This window comes from Hyperoodon ampullatus, assembly GCF_949752795.1.
Source record: "Hyperoodon ampullatus genome assembly, chromosome: 15".
NCBI lineage: Eukaryota > Metazoa > Chordata > Mammalia > Artiodactyla > Ziphiidae > Hyperoodon > Hyperoodon ampullatus.
The window spans coordinates 29,657,728-29,681,539 of NC_136928.1; the positions used below are offsets into that span (position 1 = coordinate 29,657,728).

Sequence of the window (23,812 nt, forward strand, 5' to 3'; positions counted from 1 at the left end):
AAAATTTCCCGATCACCTCCGGTCTTCCACCTCTGCCCAGGTGACGTCGGTAAGCCCCGCAGGACCAGCTAGGGGCTAAGCGGCTAAGCCGCGTCCTTCAGGTGTCAGTCTCAATCCGTTCGGAAACCACAATCCCCAGAATCCCTTGTGCAGGGAGGTCAAGTCGCAAATAAGATGGCTCCAGAAGGGTGGGACATGCAGCAGGGTGGAAACCCTGGTCCCTGGCAGTTTCTTTACCGGATGTGTTTAAATAACTGAATCCCCACAAATGCACCACTCCACTAACCACCTCCGTGGCCGAGGAGGCAACCGCAGCCGCCTCTCTCGGTCGTCCAGGGGCATCCTGGGAGTTGCAGTCCAGTCGCTGGGCTGCGCCGAACAACCTTTCCCATAGTGCCCTACGGGTCGGGCAATTTCAACATTCTCTTCCAAAACTCTCTCCGCACCGAGATCCCCTTTCCCCGATCCCCTTCTCTCCGACAACTCCTTCCCGTCTGTGGCCACAGAGCGGCGGCCGCCGGTGGCCTGGGCCCCTGGCCGGCTCGCCCCGAGAGGCACTTCCGGCGGCGGTTCACTTCCTGGTTGGGTGGCTGGAGCCGAGCGGGAGCGCGCGCGGGGGAGGGGCGGCGGGTTAGTCTCCGCCGGGCGCTCCGGGGATCAGCTGGCGGGCGGGCGGGCGCCGAACGCGGCCCCGGCTCTCGCTGCAGCGCCGCCTCCTCTCCTTGTCGCAGGCCGGCCCGGCGGCCGTGACAATGTTGCGGCGCTGGTAGCTGCGCGCCGGCCGCCAAGCCATCTCAAGTGGGTGCCGCTGGGATGCTGCCTCGCGGGGCGGCGGGGAGACCGGGGAGGAGGGGAAGCAGTGCCGGGTTGGGTCAGCGCTGCCCGAGGCGGCCCGAATCCCTCCTTTTTCAGACCCCGGGGCACGGGGTCCCGGGTTCTGGGGCCGGGGACGCGTTTTCAGCCCCAGGGTTTTTCTTCCTAAGAAAATGCATGAAGCGTTTCCCCAGGATGGTGGCTTTTGCTCCCCCTAGGACTCAGCAGTTGAATTTTTAAGTGTGTTACCGATTCATCCTCTCTCTCTTCCTCTGTCATCACAGGTTTAAACTTACACGAATCGCTCTCTTGAGGAGGAGGGGACCGCCGCGCGATTGACACGCATATTCCTATAGGCATCCTCCCTCAGCCCCCACCCCCTCGGCCGGATTCGGGTGGCTCCTCTCCTAGCTGAAATCCGAGAAGAAATCCTTGGATCTCTTGTTTAAAAAAAAAAAAAAATCTAGAAACCGTCGGTATTTTGCTTTACTGCTTCCTTTCCGCAAGATGAAGAAGTTTTTCGACTCCCGGCGAGAGCAGGGCGGCTCTGGCCTGGGCTCCGGCTCCAGCGGAGGAGGGGGCAGCACCTCGGGCCTGGGCAGTGGCTACATCGGAAGGGTCTTTGGCATTGGGCGACAGCAGGTCACTGTGGACGAGGTGTTGGCGGAAGGTATGGTGGGACTCTTTCAGTGCGCCGTAAATTAAAATCTTGTGCTGATGCAGCAAGACGTTGAATGTATGAATGGGTTTTGACCAGTTGACCCTCCCTTCCCTCTCCCCTTGTCCTGTGAATCATTGTCCTTGAGAAATTTGAAACTGAGATTTCAAAGTGACAGGGCTTTATGGGGTGGGGGGAATTTACCAGAAATTGTTTACCTCGGTGGCCTTTTATTTAAAAAAAAAAATTGACAAGCCAATTCTTGCCTGCCTCACCGAATTATGAGGATCAGAGGAGAAAACGTATGTGTGAAAGTGTAAAGCTTCACCTCAAATGTAGGGTGTGGGGCTTGTCATCCTCCTAAAACTTGAAATACTGATGTGAGGGCTGAGCGGTGGGGATGGAGGACCTTTAAGAGGGGTTTCTTCTACCCAACTTTCCCACTCCCTTGAGCAGGCACTGGAAGGAAGAGAGGATTTTCAGAGAATCAGAGTGTGTTTTTCTAAGAGCCAAGGCTCTTGGTGGATTTGAGTAGGTTTGTTTCCTGACCCAACTGTAATCAGGTCCCCAGGATGCAGCTAAGATAACAAATTACGTGAAATGAATGCGGTTATTTTGAAATCAGTCCAGTAGGCCCCTCTTGCTCCTGTTCTTGTTTTTTGGTTTTTGGTTTATGTGTGTGTGTGTGTTTGTGTTTTGCCAAAAGAATTACTTGAGAGTGGCCTCCGATTTTTGCTTTTTCTCTTTTGGAGAGGATGTTATTTAGATCTGCTGTGTAAATTCCCTACACACGTGTTCATCTGTGTATCTACAGACATGTAGATATATATCTTTATCCCCCAGGCTGTCCTGAAATCTTTGCATGTCTCTTTTGGTAACCTTAACGTCGACCTTCATAATTATGCCAGACTCATAATTTTCACAGCCCATTGCCTGCCTAGTGAGCTTTTATTTTTGATAAAAGCAGCAATTTCCTTGGCATGAAGCTATTCAAACTAATTGGATGGGGCCAACCTGCTGTAGGTTGTTTTATCAGCCGAGAGGGGATGGGGGAAGGGGAGGCCTCTATTACTGCAGCTTGGTGGGGGAACAGTTTATTAGCAGGAGAAGAAGCCTTCTTGCAAGCTAAGGTTGGAGCAAGGGCCCCAACCTGGGCCTGGGACATGCCTGACACGGTGAGTGTTGCTCGTGGTGGGTTTGGAGGAGGAGCTCTCTCAGCTTGTGTCAGCATGGGATTCAGCTGGGCCCAGTTTTCTGGGGTTACGGTTGAAGCCTTTTTACAAGCACTGGTTTAAAAAAGATCTGGCAGTTGATGTCCTTATGAAATTGTTGCTCTTTTCCATTTTCAGTACTGCTCTAGCTGGACTTAATCCGGGGCCTGAGTCACTGTCCCTCTGGATCCTTCCTTGTGGGCTTTGGTGCAGGATGGGAGATGCTTCTGTGCCCGCTGCCAGATCCACACCCTTGAGCCTGGTCTGTCTGTTTCATACCTGTGCCAAAGCCCTTGACTGCAGTGGGATGGAGAAATGGAGAAGGAGTGTGTGTGAGAGAGAAATCAAGAGGAATGAGGGGGCACAGAGCTCTTTCCTTCCCTCTCAGCGGCCTCTGCTGAACTTAGAGCCCAGAAACATTTTGTTCAGCTAGGATATTGTCTCATTAGAGGTGATGCTACCCTAAGCAGTGCCTTTTCTCGGAGTCTGAGTTGACGGGGAGGAGAAAAGGCAAAATTGGTCTTTTTTATCTTGGCTGCCCTTCCCTTCCCCAGAATTCATCCCTGAGAACTGCACATCATGCATTATGGTATTTTTAAATGGAACTGAGGGCTTGCAGCTCTGTATTCATTCATTTATTCATTCAACAAACAGTTATGGAGTGTCTGTGATGTGCCAGGCACTGTGCTAGGCTCTGGGGAATATGATTTAAAACTAGATGCTGGAACTTACAAACTACTTTGAGAGATGGAAAACAGCCACTTAAAATAGAGCAATATGTGCTATCATGGAGATAAGCTTAGGGTGCAGTGGCCTCCAATTTTAGAGAGTCAAGAACTGCTTGCTGCAGGAAGTGACTGAAGGACGAGCAGGAGTTATCCAGGTACGGTGACGGCATGGACAAAGGCTCAACTAGGTCTGGCAGTGTTGCCCTCTTTATGTTCTTTGACTGTAACTGAATTTGAATGTGTGGTTCTTAGAAGTATGTAGCTGTGTAGGAGCCAGTATACAAAGTACTTGTGAAGAACCCACCAAGTACAAAGGCACTGCTAGGTTCTGGGAAGGATATAGGGAGGTTTAAAGTATGATGCCTGCGTTTAAGGAGCTGTCAGTGAATTTATGAAAACAAGGCAGACATTCACCCCTACAGCAGCTTGGTTACCAGGGCTGTCTGTGGAATCAGGTAGATCTAGATTCAAATTCTGGATCTGTTCTTTACTAGCTGTGAAACCTTGGGTAAGACATTTCAAACCTCTCTTGAATCTCCGTTTCCCTATGGCACTCTCAAAGTGTGGAGCCTGGGTCCAGAGCGTCAGCATCACGTGGGAGCTTGTTATAAATGCAGATTCAGGCCTCGCCCCATAAACTTGGTTGTGGGGCTTTAACAAGTTCCTGGAGAGATTCTGCTGCAAGCTAAAGTTTCAGAACCACTGCCCTACGGAGCGGTCTTGAATATTACTGAGGCAATGTACGTAAATTATTTAACATTTTTCAGATGTTCGATAATTGGTAGCCATTTTTTCTCAGCCAGGAGGAATGGGGGGCAATGTGAAGGCTAGTTTGACTGCAGCAATCTGCAGCTTTCCTTTCCCGCAGTATGGGTAGACACAGACAAATGTTCTTTGCAGAGGCATCAGCAGCTCTTCAAAGGGTCAACAGATGTTTTGGGTAGCCATGCTCCTTCCTGAACCCTCTTCTCTTTGAGTCCCCAGGTGCTGACCTAGCCACCAGTCCCAGCCAGTGTTGTCTTAGGATGATGAGAGTCATGCATCAAAGTGCCCAGGGCAGTGGCCAGGCAGTTCAGGGAGGGATGATGTGCTGGGCTTCAAGCTCAGACCCTGTTACCACCTCATCTCACTGACCGTCCCTTTTTCCCTCATGTGGGTTTGGTCTGTACTTTACAGTGAGGAATCGCAGGAGCCCCAAGGAGGAGGTGCTGGAGTGTAAGGCAGGAGAGTGCCTGGGCTGCCATCTTTCCATCAGCGGCATCAGCCCCAGTCGCCCAGTTTCCCTAACTAGTCCGGTGGGGGTTTGTCTGTCTGGGGGTAGTGAAGGTTCTAAGTCACAAGGGGTCTAGCTTTGTGTAGGCTGGTGCAGGGGAGGATATTTTCTCTCTAGCTTCCTCAGTGAAGATGCCATGATGAGATGCTAAATCATGTGTGAGGTAACAGGCGTGTGATGTCAAGGGAAGATCTGGTTTAAGCTTCCAGAATGAGCTCAGTGGGTAAAGTGGAGCAATGCTCAAAGGAGGTCTGAGAGGCTATGCTCTTGTCATATCCCCTTAGCTACATGAGGCCTTACATCTAAGCTCCAGACAATACGTAAATGTTGACTACCTGCTGGGTCCAAGACAGCATTCCTGAACATTCTCTATAAGGCGGAGCAGGGGGCCCTTCAGGAAAGTTTTCTGACCTACACTAAAGGAATTCAGGTCTAGGGCTAATGAGAACTACTCAGTAAGTCTCCATATCAGTAAACTTTGACAGTTTCTCCTACCTACAGTGCAAAGTAGTGAGGCTTAAAAAATATGTGTGAAATCACTTAAGCCAAACAAATGTGTGTGCGTGTGTGTGTGTGTGTATGTATGGCATAAATATGTATTGGTGGTATCAATATGACGCATGCATGTATTCGTTTAGTGAATGTTTGTTGGTGCCTTCGCTGTGGCAGGTGCTGTATTAGGCTCCAGAGCTACTGGGATGAATGGGACTTGGGCCCGGCTCTTAAGGAGCTCATAGACCAGCAAATAACGCTAAGATAAGTGTGCAGCACTTAGCATGGTCCTGGGTGTGGTAAAAAGATGTTATGAGATGATAAAGGGCCTGGGGCTGAGGGTTTCCGGATGAAGCGTCGTTTGAACAGGAATGGAAATTACCCAGCATATGTTCCAGATGAGGGTTACTCAAGCCTTTCTAAGCAGAAAGAATAGCACATGCAAAAGTGCGGAGAGGGGAGACAGTATGGTGAGTTCTGGGAAAACTGACTAGTCTGGTGTTATCATTTTGGTTAGTAGAAGTTTCCCTTCCAGAGTCAAGGAAAGAAGGACATGGCATGGTAGAAGGAAGTTCTTTTACATTTGCTCCCTGGCTGTGCTGGCTGCTTGCTTTTCCCAGTGGCCCTGGGCCTTCTGAGTAACCATTGGCTAGCTGTCCAGTGTACACTGTTTCCCTCTGTGCCTCAGCCCTTTGCCAGTAGTGGGGGTGAGGAGGTGGCTGGTGTCTGGGGAAGGGGTGGTCCCGAAGGTTTGAAGAGAGGCAAGAAACTTGAAGCAGAAGCAGGCGGGGGAGTGAGAAGACCAATGTTACAGGAAGGAGTGGACAGGGAAGATAATGAGGGTGTTTGGCCCAAGCAGAAGGTACGTTGGAGAGAAAAGAAAAGGAAATAAGGCCACGGAGAGCTTCAGCGCCAGGCAGGGAGGTTGGCTGTAAGCATGTGAGGTCTTCTCTTGATGCAAACAACCAATTTGACCCCTCCCACTTCGGATGTCTTTGCCTGCTGGGAAGTCTGGTTTTTTAGTGGCAACTGCAGATTTTCAGGGGGTGGCTTGTGAATGGTGTCTTCTTCCTGGCTTCGGGCATGATGACGGTTATAGCTTTGCTAAATATAGCCAAATCTCAAATTCAGAAATGAAATCTAGAATAAGTCATTGCATGGTCAAAACCTTTCCTTCGGTCTTTCTAACAAAGTCACACTCATTTAATGAGAGGTCATGAAGAGAGAGAAACAGTTTCATATGGGTTTCGAGAGGGAGGGTATGGGGGGAGGCATACACTTGTACCTCGGTAGCTAAAACTGCATGTAGAGTACACAGGAAAAGCTTGGTAAATATTAATAAAGAACACATGAAAACATACTACTGCATCAGAGCAGTCATTTTACCTTGCAGTATTTGAAAGTTGACACTTGAGACAGAAAGGGGACTCACCCCACCGTCCACCTTCATCTTGTCCTCTTCAAAGGATAGATGCTTTCTGAGCTGCTTAAGAAATCCCTGTGCCATCTGCATCTTTAAGAGCCAAACAGTGATAATCATAGAAATGAAATTGTCTGTTAAAGTAGCATCCAGCACTTGAAGTAGCAGAGCATAGCCTTCAGCCTACTTTTCTGGAGCCATCTTTTGGTGTGTTTGGTGTGGTGGCGGGAGTACTGCAGTGTGATTGGAAGACCCAGGTTTGTTCGTTCATTCTTTGCCGTGTTCAGTAACCGTGCCTGTGCTGGACGTCATGCAGTGATTAAGTAAGACACGGCTCTGCCTTGAGGAACTCAATATTATAGAACTTCAGACACACGAGCAAATAGCTCTGCGTGCTGTGATGAGGGATGTACAAGGGCTAGGGGACAGACATGAGGGAGCCATTAATCTGTGGGGTGAGGGGTAGTCAGGGAAACTAAAGAAAGTGATACTTGAAGTGTGTCTTCAAAAATAAGAACTTAGTACTAGATGGACAGGGTCAAGAGAACATTCTAGGCAGAGAGAATAACCAAAGGCCCAAAAGCAGGAAAGTGCACTGCTTGCTGGGAGCTGTATGTTTTGAGACAGTAGTGATCTAGTAGTGTCAAGTGCTGTGGAGGCCAATAAAGTAGCCACTAGCCACATATGAGTATTTAAATTTAAATTATCTGATATAAGATAAAAATTTAATTCGTCAGACACAGTAGCCACATTTCAGTTGATTAATAGCCACGTGTGGCTAAGGCCTACAATTTTGGACAACACAGACGGAGAAAACTTCATCATCAGGGAAGGTTCTTTGGGCAGTGTTGGTTTGGAACAATAGTCTTTTAAACTTTTTGGGTAGAATAACACTCAGTTTACAGACATGCTCTCCCTTGTTTATTTACATTATATTCATGGCCTGCTGTCCTTAGCTAATAATCTGAAGGCGTAGTATGTACTTATAGTGAAGTTCATCATTTATGATAGTGGTTGCACATCCGTACTTTAATCTCAGCAAGGTTTTGGTGAACTTCTTGTCATATCTTATTAGACTGTGATTGTTTCTACGTTGTTCTGTGACTGATGAAGAAGACACCGGGATAGCAATCAGGCCCTGCCATTCTCTTGTTTCTCACGTATGCTTGTGTTATCTTTATCCAAGCTTTCTTTGCAGGAATCTTTTTAATCCCCTTGTTTGTTTTATGAGGGCTAATCCATTTAAAACAAATGTAATCAGTAAACGCACTTAACCAAGCACATGGACTGCAGTACCTCTCAGTACATCTCAGCCTTTGCTATGGAGCTTCTGCTCTTCCCCCAGGATTCCATCAGATTTGTCTGAGACGCGTGACTGACATTTGGACTTGATGGAAACATTAGAGATGGACCATATATTAAATATTAGTAAAGATAAAAGTCTTATTTTTTAAGATGACAGTTAATATAAGTAGTCTCATATTTTCTTTCTAAACCCAGTGGATTGCTTTGTGTACCTCTGTTTGGAGACCACTGGTCTAGAGCAGTGGTTCTCAACCAGGGGCGATTATCCTCAGGTGACATTTAGCAACATCTGGAGACACTTTTGATCGTCACAGGATGGGGTAATACTGGCAGCTAGTGAGTTTAGGCCAGGGCTCCTGCTAAACGTCCGGCAGTGTACACGATTTCCCCACCCCCAACAGAGAATCATCCAGACCCAAATGTCAGCAGTGCCAAGGTGGTACAGCATGATGTGTCAGCTAGTATGGGGACAGAGAGGACTCGGGTGGCTCAGAAGGGTCTAATTTGCTGTGTGACTTTCAGGCAAATCACTTAATTTTTAAATTTATTTTCTCAGAATCAGCAAGCCAGCAATCTTTCTTAACCTATTATGGTTAAAAATCTTTACGTCATTTTCTGTGTAAAACATCTACTTCAGAGTAAACGGGTAAAGCAATGGACATAGAACGGCAAGTCTGTGTGGGTCCTGGATGAGAGGAGTTATAGCAGCACTCTCCACTGACTGCACGTGAATTATGAGCTTTAAAAAATTCTCCCCATATTCCCATATCTGAGCAACCCCAAAATGTGGTGGAAGCATTTTCTGACTTGAATTACTCAGAGCGAGGTTCAGTTGGGAAGGGATATTAAAGGTCAATGTTATGAGAGAAGACGTTGGTAATCCTTTGTGTAAGGAAGAGTCTAGCACTTGCAGCTAAGGGTCTTGGGTTCAAGTTCTTTCACATCTGCTACTTGTCGGCTTTGGGGCAGTCATTTAACTATTGTGAGCCTTTGCTTCCTCACTGTAGTAAACGTCCTTCCTACCTCTGTAGGGATGCTGTGATCATGAAGTGAGAGGCTGGAGGTATAATGCGGAGAGCATAAGAGACAGCTTGCCCCTCCAGCCAGGAGGAGCAAGGTTTACTGAGCATCTAGCATATTCTTTTTTTTTTTTTTTTGCGGTACGCGGGCCTCTCACCGTTGCAGCCTCTCCCGCTGCAGAGCACAGGCTCCGGACGCGCAGGCTCAGCGGCCATGGCTCACGGGCCCAGCCGCTCCGTGGCATGTGGGATTCCCCCGGACCGGGGCACGAACCCGCGTCCCCTGCATCGGCAGGCGGACTCTCAACCACTGTGCCACCAGGGAAGCCCCATCTAGCATATTCTTTACCAGCTCTGTTTGAGGTGCTATGGCAGAGAGAAGTAATGGAAAGCTTGGCTCCTGCCCTCCCGGTTGACGTGACGTGACCAACACGCAGGAAGCAAGTGCACCCCACAAGACAATAGCTATTGAAATGCTGGCGTGTGTGGTGTACTCTCTAAATTCTGGAGGGGTTGAGGGGAAGGAGGGCAATGAGCACTGAGATGGTTAGGCAACATGTCCTGGAGTGGGACTGTTCGCAGCGGTGAGGCTTTTCTCTGGAACCCCTTCTTCGAGGAGCCTTGTTGTAGGGAACATACCTAGTTCAGCACCTTTGCACATGTTATATTCTTAGTAAAGTTAAAGTATTGCAACCTTTTTAGTCTCTTTCGAGGAACAGCATTGCCTACATAAATAAATCATATGTTCTGTGTTTATACCCAAAGCAAAAAAGCTTTTTCATTCTATGTGATTTTGAATCAGGAATAATGAGTATCAGCACGTTAAGGCAATACTGGCTGCAAGATTTTGTGCTTACTTTCTTCCTCCATTATTATCTTTCTTATTATTAGTCTGTTATTTATTTATTTATTTATTTATTTTTTTTTGCGGTACCCGGGTCTCTCACTGTTGTGGCCTCTCCCGTTGTGGAACACAGGTTCCGGATGCGCAGGCTCAGCGGCCATGGCTCACGGGCCTAGCTGTTCTGTGGCATGTGGGATCTTCCCGGACCGGGGCACAAACCCACGTCCCCTGCATCGGCAGGCGGACTCTCAACCACTGCGCCATCAGGGAAGCCCAGTCTGTTATTTTTTATTATCATTTAGTCTATTATGTATAAACAATCTCAGTTCTTCTATTGAGTTATAGACAGTTGTTAGAAGGAGGAGTCCTTCTTATGAGTGAGACTTCTACCTTGGCAGAGGGTGAGTTCCCCAAGTTGGAACAAAGTTAAAAGAGTAAAAATCTGGAGTTTCATTTGAGATGTGCTGTGAGTAAATCAGTTTGAGCTGGTCACTTTTCTCCTTGGGCTCTGCATGAACCTTGGCAGACAATGGAAGGCAATGCCAACTGAAGCTTTGTTATTTATGATTTCTGAAGAGCCAAGAGATTGTTGGATGAAAGAGTTTATGGCATCCCTATATTATTATAATAGAAGGCCAAGCGAAGCATTGATGTTGGATTATCATTTGTAATTATAATGATCTTAAATAATGATGCCTTTCATCTAGGACTTGAATCCTGGAGAAAGCAGTATAATGCCATGTAATTTGTTTGGTACCTGTTTTTAAGGACATATAGCTATTGTACTGGGACCTTTAGAGTCAGGGAAAGATTATTGTCCCTCTGGTACTGAGCATGAATTTGAGAACAAAATGGAGACTTTATTACCTGGGGACAGGAAGAGAGAATAGGACTCAGGCCTCATCAGTTGGGCCCTTCCAGCTTTACAGAGGTGGCACGTCTCCCACCAGTACCCTCGACTCATCATTTTCCCTGGTCCATGAATTTTGTTGGCTCAGGAAGTGCTGATTATCTTACAGGTTTGTTAGACTCGTTTAATTTCCCCTGGGGATAGCCTAGCCCTGTTCCTCAGACCTTTGTCCTCTACTATTTTTAGAAGCCTGGGAATCTTGGTGGTGGGGGAGTGGGCAGTGTTGGAAGAAATAATTCCGTCTGGCTTTTTGGCTATGGGAAAATCTCGGTTTGACCGGAAGGGGTAACTCAGTAATGATTGGGGAAAACCTGATGTTCAGTACTATCTTTCCTCCCTGACTCCCTAGGTCACAGGGAACATGATGATGTTCTCCTTAGGGGAGGATTTTCAAGGTTAGCATCACACATGGTGGTTTAAAAGCATGGGACTTGGGGCTTCCCTGGTGGCGCAGTGGTTGAGAGTCCGCCTGCCGATGCATGGGACACAGGTTCGTGCCCCGGTCCAGGAAGATCCCACATGCCGCGGAGTGTCTGGACCCGTGAGCCATGGCTGCTGAGCCTGCGCGTCCGGAGCCTGTGCTCTGCAACGGGAGAGGCCACAACAGTGACAGGCCCGCGTACCGCAAAAACAAAACAAAACAAAACGAAAAGCATGGGACTTGGAGGTGGGCAGCCCTTGGCTTGAATCCTGGCCTGGTCCCTGGGACGTTGGCCAACTTGCTAAGATCCTGGCTTATCATTGGTAAAATACAGAGAATACTCTGGGTGGTTGTGAGACTAGATGAAATTATGCAAAGCACTTAACATAGTGCCTAGCGTGTAGTTAGTAGTCTGCAAACAGTAACTCTTAGTATTTAGGTGCATGAATTTTGTTTTTATCAGGCAGTATTTGGTTTGCTGTATGTAAAACCTGGTGGAGCTAGAGTCTTGCAGGTAGATGAATAGATAATATTTATAGATAGAGAGAAATCTATATCTATATCTTTCACAGTATCTATTACAAACCCCAGGATGAATAAGGAGGAGAGAGAATCTCAGATTTTATTTTATTTTATTTTTCCCTGCTTGAAAGGCACCTGTGTTAGGATAATTGCCCCAGCCTGTCAAGTCACTGTTAGTATGATGGCCCTCGCTGCCTGCGGAACTCCTGCCCCCAGCCATGTATCCACCTTCAAATCCTTGTGCTCTAACACGGGTCTCCTGTTTCATTCAGGCCTGTGCCCCCCTCATCTCCTGTGAACTGTGGATTTAACTCTTTACAGTGCTCTACTGATAGTGTTCCCCGCACCTGGGATCCCTTCCCCCTCCCCACCCACCTACCTTAATGCCACCTAACCTTTGTCCTATCTAGCCTCAGTACTCACCACAGCTGTCAAAGTGACCAGTCCTTGCTCCTGTCCTCTGCATGCCTCCTCACTCTGACCTGCAAACCACTACCAGAACTTGCATCTCCCTTAACCTCAGCCAGCATGCTTTTTAGTCACAGCAGTGATTCCTCTTTACCTTTTTTGAGCAGTTAACAGTGTCTCCTCTTTATTGTCTTAGGCATGGCTGGTCCCTTTGCTTGGAATGTTTTTCCTGATCTTTCCATGGCTGGCTGTTTCTTGCCATTCAGATCTCACTGAAATCTCACCTCAGAGAGGCCTTTTTTGACTATCCAATATAAGGAACCCACCATGTTTTATTTTGCCACGTAGCATGTGTCAACTGGTTCTTCTTGCTCACTGTTTATCTCCCCCCACTAGAATTTCACCTCCATGAAAGCGGAGCCTTGGCTGACTTGTTCGTTGCTTATCCCCAGTGCCTGTGTAGTGCCCGGCACATCTGCGGAGCTCAGTGAAAGCCAGTTGAATGAATGAATGAGTGAGCACATGAAGGAGGCAGAAGGAATGGCTGAAGATATGGATGGAGAATCAGGAGAGAGTGAGTGGGGAAAATGAATACTAAGTAGATTTAAAAGAAGGAGGGGGCTTCCCTGGTGGTGCAGTGCTTGAGAGTCCGCCTGCCGATGCAGGGGACACGGGTTCGTCCCCCAGTCCGGGAGGATCCCACATACCGCGGAGTGGCTGGGCCCGTGAGCCATGGCCGTTGAGTCTGTGCGTCCGGAGCCTGTGCTCCGCGACGGGAGAGGCCACAACGGTGAGAGGCCCGTGTACCGCAAAAAAAAAAAAAAAAAAAAGAAAAAGAAAGAGGGTGTGGCTATGTCAAGGTGCAAGAAATCAGAAAGGTCACGGTGAGGGTGGAAGAGTGTTTCTTGGATTTGGAAATGTGGAGTCCGTTCACAAGCTTTGTTAAGAGCATTGTAAGTGGAGCCATGGAGTGGAGTCCAGGTGGCAGTGAAATGAGTGAATGGGAAGTGAGGTGGGTGCTGAGTCAGGGAGGAATTTATTATTATTTTTAAATGGTGGAAGAGTCTTGAGTACATTAAGCAGAAAAGAAGTGGCCAATTGGGAGGAAGTTGGAAATGAAGTCCGGGGGGATTACTGTTGGAATGGGGCTGAGGAGGTGATGGCAGGTATGGGTGGAATCATCAGCTCAGGTGGAGGAGATGCCCTTGGACAGGAGAAAGGGCACTTTATTCACTGACCTGGAAGGAAGAGGAGTAAGAATGGGAACAGAGGAGAAGAAATTGGTAAGGTTGGTAAGTTGAGGGAGTTCTTGCCTCATGTCTTCTGTTTTCTATTGAATGCTGTGGGGTGGGAGTTGAGTTGGGGGGTTCAAGAGAGTAAGGAAGGAGGTGGAGGAATTCCCTAGGTTTATGGAGAGAAGGAATGACAAAGAATAAGTAGAAGAATGGCCTGGTCATATGGAGAGCCCATTCGAGATGACTCATCATAGGAACACATGCTTTCCTGACCCTTGGGGGTCTATCTGTTTTGAAAAATGTACTATTTTGGATTGGGCATTTTCTGAAATACATTATTTCCTGTCTTCTAAATTATATGCCACAGAGGCAGCATAATATAGGTGGAAAGTACTCCTGATCTGAATCTGTCTGGTGACCACCAGGCCCTGTACTCTGGACAAAAGCCTTCCCAGCTCTGTCCATCATCAGGTTCTTGTCTGTAAAATGAGGACGAGATGACGGTGAAGTTGCTTTTCAACTCTAACATCTTACCGTTCTCTTATTTCTCAAATGCATTATTAGAATGTTACTCTTCTGTTATAGATCTGTTAGGATCTTTGCTTGCTATGGGTGAGAGAGTTTGCTCCTGAATAAAATGGCCCTGGGTTGCTATGCTTTTTGAATTTCATGTTGTGCATTATGGTTCCCTTCTTATGAGATTGTCAGCCATCGCTTCTTACCGCTACCCGAGTGTCTTCCTGAATTAGCGCCTCTCTAATTTGCCGCTTTTAATCTGCCGTGGACTTGGAAACTAGATGACTAAGCTTGTTAGACCCGTGTGTAACAATAAAGAGGCTCTTAGTGAGCATTTGAGGGTCTTGTCTGTGATTAAAGTGCATGAACTGCTGAGCATGGGCTTCATGTCTCTTATTGGCACAGAAACCAGTTTTTTATGTCTCTTCTGCTAGAAACGTTGAGTTCTGAAGACATAACGAGTTACCATTTGGTATTTATTATTAACTAAATGTGTTTAAAGCCTTTTGTCTGAAAAGTTGAGTGTCAGTGCCGTAGGGCCTTAACCCATTTCCATTTTCCTTTTCACTTACTATCCCTTCTCCTGCTGTCTCCTCAGTCCCTTCTCCACACTTTCAGTGTAAGACAATGTTCTAGGCACCGTTATAATATTATTTTAGTCATTCAGTTTTGATTTCTTTGAAACCACAGAGAAGTTTTCAGGATTATAATCCACTGTTCAATGCTGTATCTGTTTATATCTCAATAAGCGCCCTGCTGGAGACCCTCAGATGGTATTTGGGTTGGACCTGGAAGACGGGAAAGAATGAAATGAACGCTAGCTCCATATATAATCTTTGGGAGATATGGAAGAAAGCAATGCAGAAGTCTTAAAAAAATTTTATGACAAAAATTAATCCATAGTATAGTAGAATAATTAGAAGATAAAGCCAGATAAAAAGAGAAAATATTATCCATAATCCCATAAATTACCTTTGTTAACATTTTGGTGTGTACCTTCCAGACTTGTGCATTTTTTAAGAATAAGAATATGCTTTGTCTGTAGTTTGCTTTCTCACATAGCAGTATATCCTAACTATCTTTTTGTGTTAAGCGTCAGCATCAACAGTTTTAGTCCATTGTGTGAACGTTTTGTGATTTGTTTAACCAATCTCCTATTAGTCATTTAGGTTATTTATAGCTATTACAAAACAACTGCAACGAGTATTTTTTAAAGCCTTTGGGTACTTGTTCTATTACGTCCTTAGAATAAATTTCTGAATGTGAAATGGCTGGATCAAAAGATATGCATATTTTAGCTTTCAGTACATATTATAAAATAGCCTCCAGAAAGATAAAACCAATATATACTTGCACCAGAAGTGTTATCTTTTTATGAGGTTGGACATGTTTTCTTTCTTTTTCTTTCTTCCTTCCTCCGTTTCTCTCTCTTCCTTCCTCCTTTTCTCTTTCTTTCTTTCTTGCTTTCCCTCTTTCTTTCTTTCTTTCCTTCCTTCCTTTCTAACTTTCTTTTCTTTTTTCCTTCTCTTTCTTTCTTTTCTTCCTTTCTTTCCTTTATTCCTAACTTTCTTTTCATTTTTCCTTCTTTCTTCCTTCCTTCCTTTCTTTCTTTCTTTCCTTTGTATTTCTTCTGTGGTGAATTTTTTGTTTCTTTACTCATTTCTGTTAGGGCATTCATCTTAATGATTTATAGAAGTGCTTTACCTATTTAACATATTAATACTTTGTGGGTGTGTGTGTACACATATCAGTTTTTTTTTCTATTTTGTCATTTACCTTCTGTTAAGATGGGGCTTTTGCAGATATTTAAAATTTTTGTGCAACCAAGTATGTAAATCTTTTTCTTTGATTTTGTCTGCAGCCATACTTGGAAAGGCCTGAGAAAAAAGATAGGGCCTAGATCACAGAGATCTTGTGAGTTTGAACTTTATCTTCGAGCAATAAGGAAGCCATTCAGACTTTTAAGAGGGGGATAGCATGATCAGATTTGCAGTGTAGTTAGATTTGTGGAGGATGACATGAGGTAGCGGAGTCTAGAGCATTTAGGAGGCTGTTGCCATGATCCAGGTGATAGTCAGTGAGGGCTCAAGTGGCAGAGTGGTGATAGAAACAAAGAAGAGTACAGATGAATATTAAGAGGTCATATCATCAAGACTTGGTGCTTGACTGTATTTAGAGGTAGAAGGAGAGAGATGGAATGAAGAATGATTCTAGGGGGCTTCCCTGGTGGCGCAGTGGTTGAGAGTCCGCCTGCCGGTGCAGGGGACGCGGGTTCATGCCCCGGTCCAGGAGGATCCCGCATGCCGCGGAGCAGCTGGGCCCGTGAGCCGTGGCCGCTGAGCCTGCGCATCCGGAGCCTGTGCTCCGCAATGGGAGAGGCCACAGCAGTGAGAGGCCCGCGTACTGCAAAAAAAAAAAAAAAAAAATGATTCTATGTTTCCAATTTGAGAGCCCGGGTACTGTGAGATAGAAGTGACACTAACTGGGACTTCCCTGGTGGTCCAGTGTTTCAGATCCCACGCTTCCACTGCAGGGGGTGCAGGTTTGATCCCTGGTTGGAGAACTAAGATCCTGCATGCCACACGGTGCAGCCAAGAAATTAAAAAGAAAAAAAAGAAGTGAACTAACTGAGCTGTATTATTCAGGAAGAGAGGAAAGATTGAAAGAGGGAAGACCCAGGTTTAATGAAGGAGGATAATGAGTTTGACCTCGTCAGTTTGTAGTGTGTTTGGGTTACCTATTGCTGTGTAACAAACTACCCTACAACCCAGTGGCTTAAAACAACAACAGTTTATTATTTCTCATGATTCTGTAGATTGACTGGGGGCTAAGCTAGACTTCTTGCTGGGGCTTCAGCTCATCTCATTTAGGGTCTGTTAAAATTGTCTCTCCTCCTTCCACTCTATTATATACCTGAATTCAGAACACCCCAACATGCACCAATATATCACATTTCTAACACCGTGCTTTATTCTTAGCAGAAATATATATGTCAGAGAAATATAGGAAACCCTATGGGTTTATACACAGAGCTTTGGTGTTTTTTACACCCTGGGGGATGCAGTGAGAATTGGGTAAAGGGTGTGCCTTTTACAAAATTTACTTATTTATTTATGGGAAAGTGAGATAAGGGCTTGGGGGAACTCGGGCAAGTCATTTTTAGGAAAGAGTACCTAGGGAAGTTGAATGTTGCGAAATTGATTTGTTTGGGGCTGTCCATGAAGAGATGCTTGTACTCGAGTTTGAGAAGTCAAAACTAAGAAGAGCAATGGGCTGAGGATGGAGCTGAGTTTTAGCAACATTTAAGGGCTAGTTTAGTAAGGAAAGCCCTTAAAGGAGACAGGGGAAGACTATCCAGAGGTATGAGGACAATCAGTAGACTGCAGTGTCTCACACACGTGGTGCCCTGCAGAGTTAGTAGGTTGGAGTAAAGAGAATCAGATGCCTCTGACTGGTCAAGTAGGATAAAGACTGGAAAAAGGCCTCTGGTATGGGCAATGGGATGGCCCTGGCCTCTGCAACAGCAGTTTTAGAGGAGTCGTGAGCTGGTGAATGGGAGAACCAAGACTCGACTATTTCTTTAAGGCATGCGAATAGAAAAGAAAAGGAGAGATCGTATGGTAGCTGATAGGAAGACAGACAGAGAAAGAAAGAGATTTAAAATAGGAGTGAGGGCAGTTGTAAGGCTCCTGAGGAGACTGGAGGAGATGGACCCTTCCTCTTTTTTTTTTTTTTTTTTGGCGGTATGTGGGCCTCTCACTGTTGTGGCCTCTCCCGTTGCGGAGCACAGGCTCCAGACGCGCAGGCTCAGCGGCCATGGCTCACGGGCTCAGCCGCTCCGCGGCATGTGGGATCTTCCCAGACCGGGGCACGAATCCGTGTCCCCTGCATCGGCAGGCGGACTCTCAACCACTACGTCACCAGGGAAGCCCCCTTCCTCTTTTTGAATTGCAGCTCCATTCTTTCAGTTACTCAGGCCAAAAACCTTTCCTCCAGTCATCCAATTGGGAAAATCCTCTTTGCTCTACATTCACAATAGATCCAAACTCCAGCCACTTCTGACGTCTTCCTCTGCTGTCTCCCCGGGCCCAGCTGGTGTTGGCCTGGATTACACTGGCTGTCTCTTCACCAGACTCTCTACTTCTGTCCAAGCTTCCTCAGTCTGCCCTCAGTGCAGTGGCCAGAGGGATCCTTTTCAATGCAACTCATTTCCTGTTACTTCTCTGTTGGGAACCATCCAGTGACTCCCCATCTTCCTGAAAGTTAAACTGCAAACTCTGGTGTGGGCCTAGAAAGTACTATGCTCTGGCTCGCAATGACTTTTCTTCTGTCCTGTGTTACTAGGTTCCTCTTTGGTTATTGCACTCTCTCCACACTGGCCTCCTTGGGGTTCCTTAAAGCAAGGGAGGTTCACGCCTCCCCCTTGGGGTTTTTGGGCTTTCCCCCCTGTCTGCAGGACTCTTCTCTAGGTAGCCCCAAAGCTTGCTCTCCCTCGCCTGTTTTGCTTAAATGTCACCTTCTCAGAGAGTCCTTCTCTGAACATTCTGATAAACATTGCAAGCTCTCCTTCCCACGGTCTCCCTTTTTCTCCTCCCTGCTTCTGATATGCTCTGTAATTAACCTATTTATTTAGGTATTGTCTCCCTTCTTTAGAATGTAAGCTTCGTGAGCTTGTCTGTTTTGTTCACAGGCCTAGATCGCTTAGTAAATATTTGTTGATTAAATGGGTAAATGAATGAATGAATGGGATCAAGGCTGATCCTTGGAGAAGAAGAAGGAAATTTCACCCTCTGAGATAGGAGGAGAAAAATGAATCAGTATGGATAGTGTTAAGCTTGTATTGGGAGGGCTGGAGGTGTGGGGGAGATAGGAATTTGAAGGTAGACATGGAGGATGCCCTCGTTTTTCTGGAATGAGGAAGCAAGGTTGTCTGCTGAGGGTAGTGGTGAGTATGGGGCCGAGGAGACCCCTGAGGGTTTAGGTTAATCACTGAGAGGAATGGGAGAGGGAGCTGTCCAAGGACAGGTATAGGACTCAGGCAGGATGAAGACCATGCATTGATAGTGATGCAGTTTTGCGAGCCTGTGTGATTTTTCTCTGGTAGAACTCAGGAACCTGGGACTAGGAGCAGAATAGGTGGACTTAGCATTGATCCAGGGTTTAGATGTTTTGGGAGGCCAGGGGTACAGAGGAATCAAAGGAGTGGTCCAGGTTGTCAACCGTGGGGCCAGAATGGGGGAGAGAGGACTGTTTAAAGGAGAGGGTTGTTTGATTGGGAGAAAATGGAAAAGAGTCAGAGCCAGGTGATGCGTGAATTTGAAGAACAGTTCAGCCCAGAGTGAAGATCTGAGAGGCTGGAGGTTTGGAGGGTGTGGCAGAAAGTGAACAGTTGTCGTTCAGGGTTTGTATTGGCAAGGTCCAAGGTGTGGCTATGTGTGTAGGTGGTTGAGAAGACCAAAGGTCACTGTAATGAAGGCATTTGGAGGCTGAAGTATAGGAATAAATCATCCTCATGCGTCTTGAAGCCTCCCAGGATGATGGCAGGAGTTGTGGAGAGGAAGCCAGGTGCCAGAGCCTTCAGTGAATGTTGGGAAATGAGTCAGAGGGAGGAGGGACAAAGGCAAGGCAGGATGGAAGCCACCTGAGCCAGGTGGCTCAAGCTCAGAGGGACAGGAACCTTTACATGAGGGTGGAAGGTGGAAGGAGTAATGCTCTGGAATCCGCTTAGGAGAACAAGAAAAATTCTGACCTCCTGCCCTGAAGTTCTTGAGGTGTAGGAAGATCTGGCATCAGCGGGCTGGTGATGCAAGCGATGTTGCCTGGCTCAAGAGCAGGCCAGGGCAATTTGGGTGACACATCTTTGGCCAGATTTTGGAGGTAAATTGTTGTTGTTGTTATTGTTACATTTATGTAATTTACGGTATTTGACGGCTTTGTGTTTCCTCTTATTAGAAGGAAGAAACTTTCCTTTTACTTATATTTACCTATATATTTACATATCATGTTTATTTATGTTTAAATACATAAATATAAATATATATTTTATTTATTTATTTTTAAAATTTATTTATTTTATTTATTTATTTTTGGCTGCGTTGGGTCTTCGTTGCTGCGCGCGGGCTTTCTCTAATTGCGGCGAGCGGGGGCTACTCTTGGCTGTGGTGCATGGGCTTCTCATTGCGGTGGCTTCTCTTGTTGTGGAGCACGGGCTCTAGGTGCACGGGCTTCAGTAGTTGTGGTGCACGGGCTCAGTAGTTGTGGCTCGCGGGCTCTATAGCACAGGCTCAGTAGTTGTGGTGCTCAGGCTTAGTTGCTCCGCGGCATGTGGGATCTTCCGGGACCAGGGATCAAATCCGTGTCCCCTGCATTGGCAGGCGGATTCTTAACCACTGTGCCACCAGGGAAGCCCTAAATGCATATTTTAAATTCTCCCTTGGGGCTCGGCTTTGAGAAGAAAGAGGCAAGAGACCTTGCATGGTCACTTTACAGACATTCTCAGTACGTGGTTTTGAATTTGCCTTTTGCATTTTGTTGCTGGGGGTTTATGCTCACCTTTAACTTTTAGGCCCTCCTGGTCAGGTTGGTTGCCTCTTGGCTGTCTTTTGTCACACTGAACTAGTGATTAACTCTTATGGAAGCCCTTTACCTCAGGGGTTACTGAGAGATGAAGGACCACTTCCCTGAGTTTTTACTCAGCCTTTAGATAAAGGAAAAGGTCTGATTGTGTCAGCAAATTGCTCAGTCTGTGAGTTAGAAATGGTATCTTGCATATTTCCAGTTATTCAAGAACCCACATAGTTAGCTGGGAAGTCTCCATTAAACGCTGCCTCCTCCAACACCCCTAATATTTCAAACTCCTCGCTTCCCCTGATGCACAGATATAGGGTGCTGTGGGCAGTATCTGTTGACTTGCTTTACGTGCGATTGGTCGTTCCTGATGTTTGTTCTCTCACACACTCAAAAGCACTTGGCACATACTTCTTTAGTTTTTGTTCCATCTTACTGTCTCTCTCTCTCTCTCTGTCTTCTAAGCTATTCTTCACCTACCTCTGACCCAACTTGTACTCCTTGAGGGCATGGATAGGTTTCTGCTTATCTTTCTCTATGATCTTAATAAGTAGATACTTAGGAAGTAGGTATTGAATGAATGCACTAAATTTAGAATTCAAACAGCCTAAACCACACATCTTGCAAAGGAGAAAACTATGGCCAGAGGACTCAGTGACCTGTCCAAGTCTACATAGGTTCAGATGGGAATAGAATCCATTTGTCTTCTCAAGGTGTGAGGGCTTTTTGAAAGATTAATGTCAAAACAACGAAGCCTGAATTGACTGTGTTCCCCAAAGTTAGAGATCACTGAAGTTCTTGAAAGTTTAGTCATATCTTCTAAGAATAGGGACCTTGTGCCTCTCATTTCAGCTGTCACCCTGTTTGGGGATGAACTGATGGAGGGGGGAGCTTTTGTTGTTCTTTAATTAACTACTGAGATCGGGGAACGAGGGCCTAGGTACAGGAAGGGTCTGCCCTACTTGTAAAACTGGTAGGTTGAGTTTTTCCTTGACCTGTACCTTGAGGATGTCCTTCCGTCTCCTGGGTGCTAATGGAGACGTGGAGCCATGCACTGGGGACAAGGTGAATGGTATTGAATAATCTCTAGCCTGGCAGGCAGAAAGCAGCCTATCCAGGGCACTTGTGAGTGGTTTGGGGGAATTGGGAGTAGAAGAAAGGACATTATAATCAGGTGCCAGAAGTCATAGATAGGTCATTTGTGGCTGGTAGGGTTGGCAGGACACAGTGAGTCATACTGCCAGGTTGACAAGGTATTGAAAAAGAACAAATTCTTAGTAATTGCTGGGAGAGCCCTTTTTTCATTTAGACCAGTGGCTCTTAATTGGGGGCGATTTCGCCCGCCAAGGTATGTTTGGCAGTCTCTGGAGGTAGTGTTAGTTGTCACAACTCAGTGAGGAGTGTGTGTGTGTGTGTGTGTGTGTGTGTGTTACTGGCATCAAATGGGTATTGGCCAGGGATGCTGCTGAACACCCTACAGTGCACAGGACAGCCCCTCACTACAGAGAAATAATTATCCAGCTCGAAGTCAGTAGTGCTCAGGTTGAGAAATGCTGATTTAGACCCTGATGATTAGGTAAGTCATTAAGAATGTTTTATATGTATTCTTTGAATTCTAATGGCAAAGTTGGATTTATTTTACCTTTTTCAATTGAGGTGAAATTCACATAACATAACTGTTTTGAAGTGAACAGTCCAGTTGCATTTAGTACATTCACAGTGTGCAGCCATCACCTCTATCTTGTTCTAAAACATTTTCATCATTCCCAAGAGGAAACCTGTACCTGTTAAGCAGGTACTCCCCATTTCCTCCTTCCCCAGCCCCTGGAACTACCAATTTGCTTTCTGTCTCTATGGATTTACCTATTCTGGATATTTCATATAAATGGAATCATATAGTATATGATTGCCTTTTGTGACTGGTTTATTTCACTTAGCTTAATATTTTTGAGGCTTATTCATGTTGTGGCATATGTCAGTACTCCATCCCTTTTTATGGCTGAATAATATTCTATCGTATAGATATACCACAGCTTGTTTATCCATTCATCCATTGATGGATATTTGGGTTGTTTTCCACCTTTGGCTATTGTGAATAATGTAGTTATGAACATTTGTGTACAAGTTTTGGTTTGAAAAACAAAATTCTTTTTGAATTTTTGAGTATATTCCCAGGAGTGTAATTACTGGGCTATATGGTAATTCTGTGTTTAGCTTTTTGAGGAATTGCCAAACTGGTTTCCACTGTACTGTAGAAAACAGTACTGTGTATTGTGTACTGTGGCTGTACTATTTTTACATTCCCACCAGCAAGGTATGAAGGTTCCAGTTTCTCCACATCCTTGGCAACACTTATTTTTATTTTTGATAGTAGCCATCCTAGTAGGTACAAAGTAGTATCTCATTGTGGTTTTTAACAAAACGAAAACTTTTTTTCATTGTGGTAAAAAATGTGCATAACATAAAATTTACCATTGTAGTATTTTACCTTTTGATATACAGACTGGTCATTCAGCAAATATATTTTGAGACCCTACTCATGAGGACACTGTTGAAAGCACTGTGTAGACTGTGATGAGCAGAACAGGTATAGGCACTGAGGAGGTGAACACCCACCACTCAGTTGTCAAGTTCTAGAAGTGATTTAGCAGAAAGTATAGGGGGTGTAGCTGTTGCAGTAGAGTTGACTGTCACAATTTCTTGATTTCTGTGTGTGTGTGTGTGTGTGTGTGTGTGTGTGTGTGTGTGTGTGTAGTTCTTTTCATGTAAGGGCAAATACATAGTTTAAAAGACACAGGGTAAAAATAAATGAAGAGAAATATAAGACACAGCAGTGAGGAGGAGAGGACTGGTGCTGTGGCATCTGTCCCTGCCCCATAGTCCACTGAGGAAATCCTGTGTTTCAGGTTCCTTTAGAAACTCCTGGGACTTCCCTGCTGGCACAGTGGTGAAGAATCCGCCTGCCAACGCAGGAGACACGGGTTTGAGCCCTGGTCCAGGAAGATCCCACATGCCGCGGAGCGACTAAGCCCGTGCACCACAGCTACTGAGCCTGCCCTCTAGAGCCTGCGAGCCACAGCTACTGAGCCCATGTGCCACAACTGCTGAAGCCCGCGCACCGAGAGCCCTTGCTCTGCAACAAAGAGAAGCCACCACAGTGAGAAGCCTGCACGCTGCAACAAAGAATAGCCCTTGCTCGCTGCAACTAGGGAAAGCCCGCGTGCAGCAACGAAGACCCAACGCGGCCAAAAAATAAATAAATTTATTTAAAAAAAAAAAGAAACTCCCCAAGCTGGTTCTTAAAATATCTTCTATTGTGATCTGTCCTTATCTTTTGAGCCGTGTAGGTGGGACAGTCGTATTTCGTTTTGAATTGGTTAAAAAGCAAAATGACATACCTAGCTGCTCACTGTGTCTTCTGTAAGAATCAGAGCGTGAGAAGACGTGGGGTAGGTGGGCTGGGTGCCTGG

General features: G+C 45.9%; 1 protein-coding gene across 1 annotated transcript in view; it reads left to right on the forward strand.

The window, feature by feature from the left end:
* Window positions 1-623: 623 nt before the first annotated feature.
* The window catches only part of AAK1 (AP2 associated kinase 1), a gene marked incomplete at its 3' end in the record, with an annotated part of 155,371 nt that continues 132,182 nt past the window's right edge, over window positions 624-23,812 (forward strand). The window contains exons 1-2 of the mRNA XM_079720514.1: window positions 624-798; window positions 1,098-1,483. Coding sequence (XP_079576640.1) covers window positions 1,321-1,483 — 163 coding nt within the window. The 5' untranslated portion in view covers window positions 624-798; window positions 1,098-1,320. The remainder of the gene's footprint in view (window positions 799-1,097; window positions 1,484-23,812) is intronic.